The sequence below is a fragment of the Mauremys reevesii genome, linkage group 6, assembly GCF_016161935.1.
Source record: "Mauremys reevesii isolate NIE-2019 linkage group 6, ASM1616193v1, whole genome shotgun sequence".
In the NCBI taxonomy this organism is placed as follows: Eukaryota; Metazoa; Chordata; order Testudines; family Geoemydidae; genus Mauremys; species Mauremys reevesii.
Genome location: NC_052628.1, coordinates 27,419,534 through 27,436,663, shown reverse-complemented (window position 1 = coordinate 27,436,663; position 17,130 = coordinate 27,419,534). Strand labels below are relative to the sequence as shown.

The 17,130-nt window shown below is 41.7% G+C and overlaps 1 protein-coding gene across 3 annotated transcripts in view; it reads left to right on the top strand.

Annotated features, from left to right (window-relative positions):
* C6 (complement C6) overlaps positions 1–17,130 on the top strand; it is a 60,367-nt gene extending 43,237 nt beyond the window's left edge. For all 3 annotated transcript variants that reach the window (XM_039545664.1, XM_039545665.1, XM_039545663.1), the window contains 7 exons: positions 1,865–2,036; positions 3,763–3,874; positions 5,110–5,242; positions 6,346–6,537; positions 10,199–10,289; positions 12,077–12,318; positions 15,698–17,130. In XM_039545664.1, the coding sequence (XP_039401598.1) occupies positions 1,865–2,036; positions 3,763–3,874; positions 5,110–5,242; positions 6,346–6,537; positions 10,199–10,289; positions 12,077–12,318; positions 15,698–15,879 (1,124 nt within the window). In that variant the 3' untranslated portion in view covers positions 15,880–17,130. The remainder of the gene's footprint in view (positions 1–1,864; positions 2,037–3,762; positions 3,875–5,109; positions 5,243–6,345; positions 6,538–10,198; positions 10,290–12,076; positions 12,319–15,697) is intronic.

Sequence of the window (17,130 nt, the reverse complement as noted above, 5' to 3'; positions counted from 1 at the left end):
ATGTTTAATTTTGATAGGTGGAAGTAGTTTCATTTTGATAAGATTGAAACATTTTGTTTGGATTTTGTTGGCTTGACTTTCATAATTTATAATGTAACATAAAAGTTGAGACATTTCCTAATTTCATGTTACATTTTTCATGCCATGTCAGAACAGTTGAAACATTTCAACTTTTATATTATTAAATTATATTTTGTATTTTATTTTGTAAATTGGCAATTGATTATAAATTGGCATTCTTTAATTAGTAAGTGATAATCTTAATGATAAGTGTTGAAGTGATTTGGTATTTCCTAATGTAATGTGTATAATAAAAAAAAATACACAGATTATTTTTTATTCTGTATTTTTATTATACGTATTACAATAGGAAGTTGCCAATTACTAGACCATTACAAATGACCAGTTACTCCACTAATTAGAATACCAATTACCAATTTCAAAATAAAAATAAATCGGGCAAGACAGGCAGTCAGCCAGTGGCAAGCCAGCCAGGGAGCCCAGGGAACCATGGGAGCTGGGTGGGCAGCTAGGGCAGTCTGGGGAACCAGCCATTTGGGAAGCCGGGAAGCCCAGGGAGCCAGCCACCCAGGGAGGCTGCTTACCATAGAGTTGGCTGACCAGGAATTCGGCAGCCTGGCAGCTGGCTAGCCAAGGACCCTACTAGGTGGACATGTGGACAGCCTTCTCTCTCCCACCTCCATCGCAGGTGGGTGGGTGGACAGGTAGGAAATCAAGCAGGAAGCCTGCTAGCCTGGCTGCTTGCCTGGCTTCCATCAGAAGTGAAATGTTTTGATTGTATCAAATCAGCAATGTCTAGTAGAAAACTATTCCAACAGGAAATTTTCTATCAGGCTAGTAGAAAGTGCTTCTATCTATGTACTGATTTAATCATATCCATATTGTGAAGATGCATTTTGAAAGTGAAAATCTATATTATGACATATATGTACATGTGTATATATGTGTGCAAACTCCTGTTTATTATAGAGTCTAATAATCTGGTGTCCAACATGAATCTGTATTTCTAATATTTTTAAAATATGGTCCTTGTACAAGTGAAACGGAAGATCCCTGGCTAGATCTAAGAATTACTGCTTACGAACCCCACCTGCAAATTAAGTTTAGTGCTGATTGCAACTCTGCTATTCCAATACTCAGCCTTTTTGGGCAAGGCTAAATTGGGTTTGGGGTTTGTGACAAGGACAAATGCGTAGAAGGGTTTAGCAAGGTACTACTGTATTTATTTTTCATTCTTGACCACATGAGAATTAGAAGCTAGGTATACAGAAGCCAAAAGACATTAACCCCATGTACTGCCTGCGGAGATATCTGTAGATTTAATAATTCATATAAAACATGTTTCAAGGAAAAGCAAACTAAAAGAATTAAACAGAAGATGGGCAAAGGTGATGGCAATTTAATTCAGAATTGGATCTGGAGTAAATTTGGGCTTAGGGATATCTTGGCTCTGGAATTCAGGTCAGGAATTGGATTTCAAGACACTAACATCTCATGAGCTGTCTGAAAAGATTTCTAGCCTCATGGAATCACCAAATGGCTGCATATATGGTGGAACTCGAAAATAGGCATCATCTGGTTTTGGATATGACCTGGGACCAAAACTGTGTAAAGAAAGGAATATTTAGACTCCCCTGAAATTCAAAGTTCAAATTTGGGTTTGGCCCATCTCTGTTTAAAATGTAACCCCATAAATAACATGTTTCTCTGCTAGGAAACAATGCAAATACTTTTAAATTGTGACTGTTAATCAACCAGACTTCCTGTTGTATACAGAGTAAGGAAAATAATGCAGGTAGAGTGGCTTTGTCAAGTGGCTGGAGTTTTCTTTCATCTGTTCTAGTTGCAGTAGATGGTTACTGGAGTTGCTGGTCTGCCTGGAGCTCCTGCGATGCTGCTTTCAAGAGAAGAAGGACCCGTGAGTGTAATAACCCCGCACCGCTGAATGGAGGGAAGCCGTGCCAGGGTGAACGTGAGCAGGAGGAGGACTGTTACATCTCAATGTTTGTGGACAAGTAAGAAGATGGTAGACTGGAATTTCCACTTCCTGATGGGTTGGGATTGAAGATGCCTGTTTGGTGACTAGTAAGGATAGGGAATAGTGGAGAGGAATCTCCTGCCTGTGTTTCTGTGGATGGGTCTGTTAGAGGAAAATGTCTGAAAATTGATACAAATTTGGTTTGGTTTTGTTGTTTCTTCCCAGAGAATTCCAATAGTGTTACCAATATGTTATTTTTAAATGTTTTGTATGACTCTGTCTGAAATCATTCCGAACTCAGCAGTTTCTTTTCATGGGTCTTTATGCAAACACATTCCTGTCTTCTGAGCTGCATGAATTTGGATGTTGCCTCCTCTTCCCACAAGCTTCTGTTTGTTTACTTGTTTGTTTGCTTTGTTTGCTTGCTTGCTTGTTCATTTGCTTGGTTTTAGGTTTGAATTCAAAATCTCAAAGAGAAACATGACCAAAACTGCTGAGGTTCACCTGGTTCTGCTTTGAAACTGCAAAACATGAATTTTGCAAGGTTTCAATGTAAAATCATAAATCCAACCCCAGCTTGGGTTTAGTTGCTCATTCAAAGGCTGAGTCTCAAGGAGCAAACTTCATAACCATAGCTCACCACTGGTGCATCTTCTCTGGTGGTCACAACACTGGTAGCAATCAGTGGAAGCTGCAGAGGTGGGACTGGGAGTTGTACTGTTTATGTTGTAATAACTATATAGGAGCTCCTTTACTGAGGCTGTTGGACACATACAGACCCTTTAAGTTCTCTTTGTCTACCTAGCTCCATCAGTAAGTAAGGTAACATAGCATGTGCTTCCTCATAGCTAGGCTTGGAGGGATTAGATTTGTATTGGTAAATGTCAGTAAAGGTCAATTTCACCATATACACCCAAACCGACATAAAAATTCCCATCAGTGATCATCAAAGTTTACACTTAGGCAAAGTAAAGTTCTATGTGAGCACTTATTAGAGTTTGATTTAAGGATATTTATTTTGAAATGTGATGCCGACAGTTTGTGTTTTAACAGTTATAAAGCTTTAAATTTTAAATCTCAATGGCTGCCATTAAATAGTCATCAGGTGTCATGTGTCCCCCCCACCCCATAGTTTTCCACAACTATGAAAATTAAAAAGTGCTTAAAATAAACATTTATATTCACCAAATTGTAAAAAATATTTAAAATCTAGTTCTGCCAAGGCTACTCATATCCACGCACTGGGGCCTCCTTAGTCCTTGCCTGAACTAGGTAGTCAGGGAATAGACTTTTGACTACCTTCGGTATGACCCAACCAACTGATGATGAACTCCAAAAGTGACCAAACCACTTGAGCTCACAGTCAGTTCCTAGAGGTTCAGCATCATCTTCTGTCCTCCTTGCTCTGTTTCTTCTAATTCAAGAAAATTAAATAGGTAAAATTCTCTGCTAGTCCAGGGAAGTTGTTATGTCAGCAGAGAATTTGGCCCAATATCTGCTCCTCTGTTCCCTGGGCTGCTTTCGGCTAATCTGGCCCTTGTCAGCACATGGTACTCTTTCCCTTAGTTTCAATGGGTTATAGGAGGGGAGTGGAGGAGGAAAGAGAGCCCAGCTCCCCCTTGCCTTCCCTGGTTTGCAGGAGCAGTATTCCCTGCCACCTTCTCCTCCCCTTTGGCCTATGTTGTGAGAACTCTCCCTTCTGTTTCAATCTACTTTAACCACTCCTTAGTTTGCATCCTTAACTACAAACTCTTATTTTTCAGAGGGGCTCCATGTGTAAATGACAATGAAGCAAGAAAGGAAGTGGATGTTTTCATTGGTGAACCAGAGTCTGGATGTCTTAAGCCATCCCCACCAGAAAATGGATTTCTCAGGGTGAGAGGGTTGTAACGCCCGGGATAAGGGGTGATGTGCAGGGACAGAGAGCTTCAAGAAGCTCCCGATTTGACAAGCCTCACAAACTCCTTGTTGGGTTCACAAAACTAATTTACATTCTACAAAACTTTGTTTCCTCTAATTGTATCCAAATATTAGTACATGACACCAGCTTCAACAACACGATTCCACTTTATTTAATAAATACATTTTTCTAACTGATTAGAAGCTGATATTATGTACCACTGTTTGGGATATAAAACATCACAAAAGTTAGGCTGGCATTAGTGGGTGCACTTTAAGATAGAGTTTTTTAATTTAAATTTTCTTTCTTACCAACTTTACTCCTTTTTTCACCAAAGTCGTCTATATTTGCAGGCTTTTTTCCTACTGATTTTCTTTTCCATGTTTTTTTCATTGACTGTTTTCTTTCTGCTCCTAAAAATCCCTTCCCCTGTCTCTCAATCATTAAATTCATACTTCATCTTCACTTTGGACTTTTTGGGTTTTGGCTACATGGAAGCAATAGGACAAGGAGCAGCATACAATCAGCTAGGTGTTAGAGTGATTGATGAGAACTTACTGCTTCCTCCAGTAAGAGCTTAACAGAAGAGATTGAATATACAAATCTACTGCAAGGTGAAAAATTGAGAGAGATTTAAAAGGCAAGGGAAGCACTATTGCTGAGATACTGATGCATGTCCGTGTATGCGCCACAAATGAGTAGTAGACAATCATCAATATGCCGCACTAAACATTTTTTTTACATTTCTGGGATCAATATTTTTATGTTGACTGACAGTTTCTTCAGTAGACCTTTTACCAGCACATAAACATAGAGAGAGATCTACTATATCTTGCATCCCTGCTGTGTTAGCAATCATACTGCTGAATAGAGGGCAAGCTACACGGCTCCCTTTCTGTGGGGGCTTTCTCCCAATCACAGATCTGTAAAAGATCTCAGCAACAACTAAAACAAAGGATAGATGAAGGATATAGGACCCAATTCACACAGCATTCTTTGTGAACCCTAATGTTGTAACCAGTGTGCCGATACTAATGGGGTGAATGCAGGACAATATTAGCGCCTGGATGGACAGACAAATGGGACACATGGCTTTCGCATCAGAGAAAGGAAAACAAAATTGTTATGACAATTGCAATACTATGGTCCTGAGAATCTGTTTCTTATGTCAGTGAGTGTTCCACTTACAAAGGATTTGATTTAATTGTAGAATGAAAAGAATCATTATGCATTTGGGGAAGAAGCTGAAATCGCCTGCATGACTGGATATGAGCTCATTGGCTATCCGTTCCTCAGGTGTCTACCAGATCATACCTGGGCACAGCAGCCTGTTGAGTGCCAATGTAAGAAAGAGGAGAACAGTTAGGCTCAACAGAACTCAGAAGGAGAATATACAATAAGCAATAGAATGGTTCCATTTTTAATAAAATAATCTGTAAATTGTGTCTTAAGAAGAAATTAATGATTGATAGAAGTTAGAGGTCGTGAAGACCTCCTGCGTCGCCATATTTGTTCCCTTCCCAATGCAGGATTGTTCCTATAGCATATTCTATAAACAATAAGATACTATCCTGCTGGGTACTATAGAAAACCTGAAGACAGATACTTTCTAGTTCCTTTTCTAGTCTGAGTTTAAATGTCTTCAGCAGCAGTACCTGCATTTCACTTCCAGACCTATCCAAGTGAGCGGTAAATTTTGTGACAATCAGACTGAACAAACTAGCATTCTCAGGATTGGACAGACGCACAAGTTACATAGGATGAGATTTCCAAAGCAGTCTCTAGGGGACTTGCACATGCCTTTTCCATTAATTTCTATGGAAGATGTGTGTCTAAACCCCTAGACTGTTTTGGAAATCTCAGCCATAAAACCCATATCCTGGTGTGCTTACAGTGTAATCAACAAGTAAAGCTAAAACTTATTCTGAATCTATCAGTGAGAGAGATTCAAATAGTTGGCAAGAATCCAATGCATTTGCATTGATTTGAATCTTCAGGTTGTACATTTCAGCATGAATTACTTATTGAATATATTTACAACCTTTCTACCACCATTCACTTTATTAATAATTACATATTGTAAATAGTTTGATAAGATTCTCTAATGGCCTGTTTTTAATATTTGTAGCATGCTGTACCAGCATTCTACAAGTTTTATTAAGCTATTAGACATACTTTATAAACACTTTATTATTCCTTTTTAGTAACTGATAGACAAATGTAATAGATGGAATGTTACCATGAGAGCAGGTCAAAATTTTTCAAAACTCATAATTGTGGTGTTGTTTTTTAAAAAAAAGTCAAATTTTAGAATATCAAATGAAAGAGGTCAGCGTTATTGTGAAAATGGTCACAACATTTTTAAATGGATATATCTTATCCACTTTAATTACTGTGTTTATTACCACAAAATGATATACTTATTTGAACTGTCTCTTTACTATAGCATCAATGTGCCCTAAACCATCAGTATCTGAGAGCGTCACAATCTCCCCATTAAAAAATGAATACAAGGTCGGGGAAACCATCCAGCTACGCTGCCCAGCTGGCTTCATTGTCACTGGTGGAAAGCAGTACACTTGTAGGAAAGAGGTATCATGGACACCTCCTATATTGAGATCACTTACCTGCGAAAAAGGTTAGTACCCCTGTTCTGCCTGTGACTAGTATATTTTCATTTCAGATAACACGGTGGGATCAATAATTTTTTTTTAAACAGTGTAACTCAGATCAGATTTAACTAACTGTGGAGCATTGTATGATGCGTGGCAAATTTTAAAGCCAGAAAAGATCATTATAATCATCCAGTCCAACCTCTTGCATAACACAGGCCATAGAATTTCATACAGTTATTCCTACATCGAGTTCATACTTATGACTGAGTTATAACCTATCACTTGTTAGCAGTGAAGTTGTTAGGCTGCAGATGGACTTTTCTTTTCAACTGTACCTACTAGGCATTGTGAAAGCTAGGAGATGGTGGTATTTATGTTTGATGCAAAGGAAATGTAGAACTGGATGTCACCTGCATGGTGCTGAAACCTCAGCTTGTGTTATCTTACCAGTTCTCCCTGTAGCTTCATATAGATCAGCCCTTGTGAGACTGTGCACATGCAGGCTTTGGAGGCGAAGGAACAGTTGTTCATAATGGCCCTCTGCTTTTGATGAGAGGAAGCACCTGAGACGTTTTTGGGTTCACCCTTGCAGCTTTTTGGAGAAAGTACAGGCATATGTGGCAATTGCCTATATCAGATGCCACAAAGACATGCTTCCACTGCTTAAATAACAAGAGGAGGTCATCCACCACAGCAATGCATTCTCTAAATACCATGCCTTGCCCTGAAGCCTGACTGAGAGGGGTACAGGTTACTGGCACCTGACACTGTGTTGGCTACCTTTTCCATTAGCTTGCTCATAAACGGAGATTAGAGACTGGGCTGTAGCTTACAAGGTCTCCATTACTATTAGTATTGTCTGACCTATTTCATATATTATGGTGTGTGGTACTCCCCTAATCCTCACCCGTCCCCAGAAGTGTTCTTATGGAGCTTGCCTAGTCTGGAAAGCAAACGTGCGATGAAGCTGATTGCTTACTGTCTGGTTCACCATTCTCTGCTGCACATTGTGTTTTGTGTCTCTGGCTACACCAGACTGCTCATCATTTTCTTTATATGCTCAGCAACTTTTCTTCTCAGCCAGGCAGATTCCTTTGCCAGGTGCTTAGCGCTCTCCAACTGGGTTGTGTTACTGAATTTTATTTCACACCATTTTGCTCCTCCCATCTCTTCAAGGGCACTTGTCTATTTTCTTAAACAGGGAATGTCATCACCACTGACCCTGTTGTAAGGATATGTTCTTTTACATTTAACCCAGATCTTTGCAGGCTGAGGAGCCTTGAACTTCTTAATACTTAACATGGGTGGTATTTCATGTGACATCTCATATTTAGAAGTGCATTTTTTAAAGGAGGAAAAATAAGGCCTGTAATTATAGAAACATAGAGATGTAGGGCTGGAAGGGACCTCGAGAAGTCATCAAATCCACCCCTTTGCTCTGAGGCAGGATCAAGTAAACCTAGACCATCCCTGACAGATGTTTGTCCAACCTGTTCTGAAAAACCTCCAATGGTGGCAATTCCACAATCTCCTTCTGAAGCCAATTCCAGAACTTAACTACCCATATAGTTAGAAAGTTTTTCTTAATATCTAATCTATATCTCCCTTGCCGCAGATTAGCCCATTACTACTTGTCCTACCTCAAGAGAACATGGAGAGCAATTGATCACAGTCCTCTTTATCACAGCCGTTAACATATTTGATAACTGTTGTTATGTCCCCCCTCAGTCTTCTTTTCTCAATACTAAACATGCCCAGTTCGTTAACCTTTCCTCATAGATCAGGTTTGCTTTGTATCATTTCTGTTGTACCCCTACGGACTCTCTCCAGTTTGTTCACATTTTTCCTGAAGTGTGACACCCAAAATTGGACATAGAACTCCACCTAAGGCCTCACCAGCACCAAGTAGAGTGGGACAATTACCTCCTGTACCTTACATGCGACGCTCCTGTTAATACACCCCAGAATGATATTAACCTTTTTAATAACTGAATTTCCTTATTGGCTCATATTCATTGTGCGATCCACTATAAATCCAATATCCTTCTTCACTAGTACTACTCCTAGCTACTTACTCTACATTTTGTAGTTGTGCATTTGTTTTTTCCAAACTTGTTTCCAATCAAGTTAAAGCCTTGAAAGTTAAGTCTATCCCTGGCCCACTTCCTGTTCTTGCAAAATGGTCTAAGAGTGAGCCATCCCAAATGGCAATTATGGAAGATGTCACATGGCAAGTTACATGGTTAACTGGAAGCCTGCCATGAATAATGGTTTCTTTCCATTCGAAAGAAACATCTGCACTTATTGTTGCTGTTGCCTGTGGCTTCAAAGAATCTGTAGCAAAGGTCTGAAAGTAAGTGGTTAAATGAACTGGATCTTTCCCTTTACTTCTCAGTTCATGCTTCTTCCTCGCACTTCTTGCTCTACATTGTTCAGAAAAACAGGAGAGGACTATTGCACATACCTAGTTGTAGTTCTCAGACAGCAGAGCTGGCCCCAAAATTTCAACCTTTCCAGTCTGTGAGCTTCACCATGGTTAACTATCCCTTTGTCAAGACATGGCCTGAACCTTTTGAGGAAATCCCATGAAACAAGATTTCAAGACCTTCCCCAAGATTAACCAACTTCCATCCATCGAGCTCACAGCACCACCAAGCCAGACCTTTATAATGTGCTCTTTACCTTGGAATCTACTTACGAACCCACTTGGAAGCTTTTTGAACTCAGCAGAAATCTACCTACCTACCTACCTCTTTGGAAGTGCAGACTAGAGTAGATGCATGACACCTGCATTCTTTTAATTGAAATTGTTCCCAGACAACTTCTAGGTACAGCTCAAAGATGTTATCTTCTATAAAGACCTGAAGATATGGCCATCTTGGGGACTGCCTATATCTTTTTATGCCATCTGGGTTCCACTGGAATCCCCTCTCCAGAGGGGAAGTCCGGCACATGGGCAGCAGGGTGTTTTCGGTGGATAGCCTTTCATTTCAGAATTTGCTCTATCGTACAATCCATCAGAGTCTGAGTCTGAGGATTTTTGTGAGATGTACTTGTTCATTCCAACTTTTGCTTTCGTTAACTGTTCAGTGGTGAGAGTGGTAGAGGCAGTTTGATTTGTGCCAGTTGTTGGCAACAGTCATGCATGTTAATTTCTGTAATTCTCCAAAAATACCACAGTGATGAGAACAATGTAAATAAATATATTCAAAAATAACCGTAAGTCTTGTAAAATAAGCCAATATATAATAACAGCAAGGGAAAATGGCACCATGATTTGGGTACTATTTCAGCTCAGGGGAAGACTCTTTTGGCTGAACTGACTTTGTGCTTTACAACTAGGTGTGGAAAAGCTCTTTTATGTTTTCTGTGTAGGTGCTGACTACAGAGCCCCCCGTCCCTATCCCATTCACCTTGATGTTCCGAACTTTTCGAAATTCTGTCCTTTGTGTGGCATGATTTCTATTCATACTTGCATTGTTTTTAAGATTGTTTTTAAATGTTGGAATTAGACCTGGGAGTCTCTGCTAACTGAAGAACAATACGTATCACCTCTTGTTATGGGAGGTCAGGCTAAATTAAAATAAACCCACTCTAGCTTTGACAGCAGATTTCTAGTTTCTGTTCATCTTTTTATCAGTTATTTCAGGGAGTAGCTCTGACAATACTGTCTTTCTTTTTCAGATGAGCAAACTAAAGCTAGAGGTAACTGCAGCCCAGGACAAAAACAGGTTGGATCTCAATGTGTTTGCATGTCTCCAGCACAGGATTGTGGGTAAGGCATATACAGTATTTGGATATAAAGCCACAGTCGCACGACGGTGGAGTGGTTCATTGTGAACATGAAACAACAGGGAAAGTTAAAAATAAGACTAGCCATGGCATTCTTGCAGCCTTTTCCAGATGTTAGCAAAACAGCCACAAGACGGTGTCCAAAATACAGCCATTTTTATAGCTAGCAGCTGTTTTTCTGCAGATCAACAATGGCATCCGGTGGTCAGCATGCCACAATGCCATCTCCCACCATCTGGACCCGCAAGCTTCCATTCTTCCCTCCCCATCACCTAACTTCTTTCCAGCCACTGACTTCTAAGCGGTCAGCCAGCTAGCTTTCCTACCAGCCTGTGTTACCCATGTGGAGTCTCACCAGGTCTTGTTTTGATAGTTGCCATCGGGTCAGCTCTTTGGTTTTATGCCTCTTGTGTTTGGGACTTCCGTCAGGTGGATATGGGGCAGAATACACTGAAGGCGTCAGACTCCAGGGAAGTCCTGGGTTGTGCCACATTTGAAGTCAGCAGCCAGACTTGCTGAAGTCCTGTGAATTTTTGCAGGGATAAGTGAAGGGTCTTCTGGTGATTGATTTTTTTTCTCCCCAAACCGGTTTGCCCCATCTTCCTAGGGCCAATTATATGAATACAACACCTGTATTCCTTCTGGATTTTCCCAAACACATGTGGTGTGAATTGACCTGGCTCCCCTGAAGTCCGGGGAGATATACTGATTTGCAGCAGCTGAGAAACTCGCCCAGTGATGATGGTTCACTTCTGCCAGACTGATTAATTTGAGTGTAACTAATTATCCAGTTTGGCTTATTCTAACTGGCTAAAAAAAACAACAGCAACAACCTCAAACTTTGTTAGACAGATGTGTTTGGTCACAGGAGTGTTTTTTACTTACCGGCCCTTTTATAACCTACTCTGATGCTGCATTTGTTTGCATTTGGAGGAAATCACTTGTGCTGCCATCCCAGATATAAATAATTGTGGGCTTGTTAAGCCATCTGTGGGAAGAGAGGACAAACGGGGACAGGGAGCCTCTACCGGCTCCAAAGAGGAATCATAAATCAGGGAATGATGGTGTGGAGACCTAGCCACTTTAGAAAAGAAATGAGGAAAAATGGATTCTCCTGAGCTCTAGACCTAAGCTTTAATTTTTGGAACATCACCATAACACAAAAAGCATAGAAGAGCACCAGGCTTAAAGTAAGCCAAGAACACTGCTGGTTTAGTTTTAGAGAGAAATGCTGTCTGTTTACACAACATCAGCTGCTCAGGCCCCTGAGGCACCAAGGGAACAAATTGTTGTCTTGGAGAATTTTTAGCATCTAATTATTTGCAAGCTAGACTAAGGATGTCTGTGTGGTGGACTGGCATGGAGACACTTAGGAAGGAAGGATTGATCAGTGTTAGAGCACTAGGTAGGGCCATGGAAGACCAGGGGTTCAATTCCTGCTTTGCCACAGATGTCTTGTGTGATCTTGGGACAAGTCTCTCTGTGCCTCAGTTTCACATCTGTAAAATGGGAAGACTAGCACTTCCCTAACTCACAGGAGTGTTGTGGGAGTAACTACATCAGACTGGGATGTGCTTGGATACTGTGGTGTAGGGGGCTGTACAAGTACCTAAGATAGACATGCAGCTGATTGTTCTAATGATAGCCCTGATTTAACTGCACAGTGGCAATGTCAATGTATTCTATGCGGCTGGAATTTCAAGGGTTTGACATATGCCTCCTTCATTTTTTCCAGCCTCCTGTAACATTTTTGTTTTTGTCTCTTGGCAGCCACTACTCTGAAGATGTCTGCGTACTACATGCAGTTTCTGAAAGTCCCTCTACAAAGCCCAGCTGTCAGTATTTAGCTGAAAAATGCCTTAACGAGCAGCCACTCCATTTCTTGCATTCTGGCCCCTGTCATGGTGATACCAACCTGAACTGGGCCATTGAAAGGGCAAAGCTTTCAACAAATAGCTCAAAGAAAGAGCTCTGTGGATATGACACATGCTACGACTGGGAAACGTGTTCAGGTAGGACGGTGCTTTATTGAGATCTTAAACTCAGAATAGAACATTTGACATCCACACCACTGCTCTAGGAGTGAGATTCACAGTCATTCTGGTCCACATTCTAAGGTGTATCTGAGCTACTCCTAGCTGAGAAGGGCAGGGAGGCACAGGGAGCTTTCTGTCCCTGGCATGAATTCGAGCAGCCGCAGGTCTGTTCCTCAGCACTTCTTGCACTTCAAGGGAGTGTTGAGCTGACCACACCAACTGTATGCCATTTGGGGAACCCACCATGCAAAGGGGCTCCCGAGCTGAGTCAGTTTTCTATCCCCTTTGTGCTGCCCCAACAAAGGAAACAGATAGAGTAACAGGGTCTGTTCCTGTGTGATTAAAGACTACAAGGCTCTGAATATTGCATACAGACGGGTCAAATGATTTGGAAACTGTAAGTATTTATTATTTACACAGTACCTTGTATCCAAGCATCATGAGGGATCAATGAGGTAAGTCCCATAACACCAACAGGAGATCCAGCGGCTTACTCCAAAGCTAAATTTGGCCACATTTATTTTCCTGCATCCCTAAACTAAGTCTGAGCCCGGGTCTCCAGCAATAAAAGGTTAGCAAATTAACTCCTTTCCAGTGGTGGTCAGGCACACAGTGAAGGGTGCCATATAACCTAGACATTTAGGGCTTAATTCTCTGTTCAGTGCAACTTGTGTGGTCATTTAAGCCAGTGCAAAGTGGGAGTAAAACATTACCATGCTGATTATTTTACACTCGTTCTGCATTGTTGTGAATGGCTGCTCAAGTTGCCGGGCAAAGAGAATCCTGCCCCTGGTTCTTGTCAATGAAAACATTTTTAACTACTGTGTATTTGCATTTAAAAACAGTGATTAAAAGTAATGTCGATGGATATACTTCAGTACATCATGAACACAGTGGGCCCTGTTCTGTTACCCCGGTGTAATCCAGAGTAACTGTCTTGGCTTCACTTGCCTTATTCCATAATTTTGAGGTTTGGTAATCAAGTGAATCTAGAGTAACTCTATTATGTGGAACTAAGACCAGAATCTGGCTCAGTGTAATTTATGCTGATTTGGGGGTAGGGGGTGCGGCATCTCAAACTGAGATCACCGAGTTCATTTCCCATTGGTCACCAAACAGGGGTACAAGATGGCCTACAGGAACTTGACCTTTTAAGGCAATTCAGACCTGTAGCATTAATAATGGAAATGAAGCCACCAATATGATCCTCTGTTTGTTCTTATGATAACATAACCTCTAGTGTTGTGTTTCATGCCATATAAGCAACATTATATAATCTTTCGGAATAGCTACATTAGATCACTGTACTACTGAGTAGCATAGGTTTAGGCAGCAATGTATCTCTTGGTCATGACTGTATTGTTGTTTTACATAATGGCTTCTTAATGGTATAATTTTAAAATAATGTACATGAAATCCACATTTATTAAGAGCTTTAACGAACAGAGTCAGAGTTCGTTGTGAAATCCCTCTGAGGATTGGTGTACAAACATTATTGCGCAACTCTGCTCTTTACTGAGTAACAGGGCGATAGCAGCAGTGATTTTCCAGTAAATTTGTGAAATGTTTGCTGGCTGACACAGCGCGCAGAGCAGCCTGGCCAGAAAAGGGATGGGCGGCAGCCACATTCATTCCTCCACTCGCTTTCAGAGACTGGGCGCTCCAGCTCCTTTATGCAGGGTCAAAGAGCTGGAGTGGCATAAATAAGAGACTCCAAAGCCCCATATCTGGCTAGAGGAGGGGAAGAACAGCTGGGAGGCTGACTCCTGAGGATCCTCTTGCAAACCCCCGCCAAGGGGAAGTCCTACTCCTATAGGCCATGTTGTGTGTGTCAGGGGTGAGGCTGTAGCACGCAGCTCTGCAGGGGTTCTAGGCATCACTGCAGCCCATAGGGCAGCCCCAGAGAGGCTGCTATAATTTAGACAGGCCCCCGTGACTGTATAAGTTACTACAGGCACCTCTCCACGCAGAGTAGCCCAAGGACAGAAGGGCACACAGGTGTCTTAAAGTTCCCATAGTACCTCTTTCCCCCCACCCCGGCCTATAAACTGTGTGCTGCGCCTCTTAGAAGCTCAGCACAGAGAGCGAAGAAGGGGGAGAAGATTGGAAGAGAAACAAATTTAATCAAAAAGTGTTTGTTTCCACTGTAAGGGATCAATAAATCCAAGGCAATGCTTAATTGGATTAAAAAAGCTGCCCCCTCTGCTCTTTATGCTATCCAGAATGTGAGGTTTTTTCTTTACTCCATCGTCTTCATATTTCTTCCTTCTCTCTGCCCCTTCCCCTCCCCCACCCCATCTCTTCCCTTTCCCTCATCTCCCAGTACCCTCAACCTTGCTTGGCGATCTTCCTATATAAATCACTTCTTGGCCGGCCCTGCGTTTCTAAGGTTCAGCTTCTCTGTGGGTACATCTACACTGCAATTGGAGGTGTGATTGCAGCTAGCGTGGCTAGAAGCAGCAGGGAGGATGTGGTGGCATAGAGTGTGGTGTGGGCTAGGAATGCACGTAGAGGGGTCAGGGTTCTGGGCAGGCTTGTACAGTTCATGGTGCTGTGTCCTCACAACTATTTTTAGAGACACTAGCTAGATTAAAGTATGTTACTCGAGTTGTACTCATACCTCCGACTACAAAGTAGATGGCGAGCGTTACCCTCACATGTTCCAATGAGCATAAAATAGACATAGGATGGAGGCCAGCTTTGGTATTCTTGAGGGTGAGCATTGGGAATCACTGCAGAGACAGAAGATATGTAAATAATATATAGAAACAAATAAAATGGGAATAAATGAAATATTTACATTTGTAAGTGAGGAAAGGGAGAACTATTTTCTTAGATGGAAAATTTCTGGGGTAGAATGTCAGAAATTAGAAGATGTTCCTGTTAAAAATGAGTAATAAAATCACAGTCACCTGTATGCTAGTAGTGGAGAGCCTAGGATACATAAAAGGAGGTTTAATGAAATATGAGCAGACACAACAGAAGTTTTAAGCATCCATTTCACAGCATTGCTGCATTTGAAAGTAATTGGAAGCATACAGTCAACATAATGTCTTTGTTCAAAACATCCATGGGCAGATAAAAAAAACTGGCCAGACAAACAAATGGATCAGCGAGGTTGACATTTTACTTGCTCTTGAATGGACCAATGTTTTGAAAATACATGCTTGAAACTTCTCTTGTGTCTATTCCCACCGCACTAATATCCAAGGCTGTCTGGAATAGTCGTATTGTCAATCTGCAATTTCATTATCTCTTTCTAGTTCTTTTAAATGTTGCCAGACTGTAAAATACACGTGTGCACATACACACCTGCTGGTATTTGCAACTAAAACTGAAACCTGTCTGTTCACAGATTCGCAGTCACAGTGCTTCTGCCTGATACCCTACCAATGTCCAAAGGTTGAGAGCCAGCTTTATTGCATCCAAATGGAATCTACAAGTAGAAAAAGGACAGCCAGTCTCTGTGCACTGGGAGCAATGAAATGTGCCGGCATGAAAATAGAAGTACTGCATCAGGAGAACTGTTTGAATTAATGTATTTGGGCCGTATGCATCCAATAATATACTTGGCCTTATGCTTCAGGCCATGCAACATAGGATAGCTTCTCCTGAGGAAAGATTGGCTGACTACCCAAATAAATCAAAACAGCAAAAAGCCCCAGAGCTCTGTGGCTGGGATTTACAGACTTGCTCATAGGTTGGTGAGGATCTCATGCAAATGAGCCCTCTACCTCCTACACCCTACTATGCCCAATTTTACCTTTGTCTCTCTCTCCACCTTGCAGGCGATGCATGCACCCCTTGGGCTGCAAGAATTACTCTCATAGGCTGCAGTAAGATTCTTGTGTGGCTCCTGGAGAGAGGGATGGCAATTGTCATATTATCTGTTCAAAAATACCTTGCGCTTTGGGACTGAGGGTCTTTCCTACTATCAACTGTGATGCTGTTTGGGTCCTTTGCCCTAGTTTTTGGGACTCTCCCCTCCCCAATCCCGAGGGGATTTGTTGATGGTAGAGGGCCGTCTCCTCTGTCTCTGCCCGCCCAGTGCTGAGCTCCATACTGGAGTTCTCAGACAGGAAGGGGACTCTGGGTGGCCCAGCACCTTTACTTTTCCTTTAATGATGGTCAGTCAAACAGAGAGACGCTGCCCCCAGTGTTGAAGACCTCAAACAATGAAATGAGCAGTATACAGCACTTCCAGTTGCAGTCATTCCAAAATCCTGAATCAGGCCTCCTCAAAATCATGAGATTGGCTAAACAGTGAGGTATTTTTTTTTAAATAAATGTGCAGTTCTCTTTATTTGCCTGCTGGGGTTTTTGTTTGTTTATTTTATGTTTAGCCTCTAAGGTTCACAGCCTCAAGCTTTCCACCCGAGAGAGCTAGAAATTTACTTTCCAAACAGAAAGAGCTGAGTTTCTAACATAATCGCTTGACTCCATGAGCTGAAGCTTTGAGAAAACCAACTAACTTCTTGATACTTGCCCGTTCTCACCATTTTATTGCAACTCTGATGCATCATGCAGTATGGCTCCTATATCTGGCCATTCAGCTGGGCTGAGTTCCAGACTTCACCCAGGAACAGAGGCATATTTTAGTGGCCACTGAGGCTAAACATGGCGTGGCAGTTTTGCATCCAAGGAGGCACTGGCTCCTAAGAGCAGGGGAGCTGTGGAACCTCAGCAACCACTAACCCAGTAGTCAAGTATCAGAGGGGTAGCCGTGTTAGTCTGGATCTGTAAAAGCAGCAGAGAGTCCTGTGGCACCTTATAGACTAACAGACATTT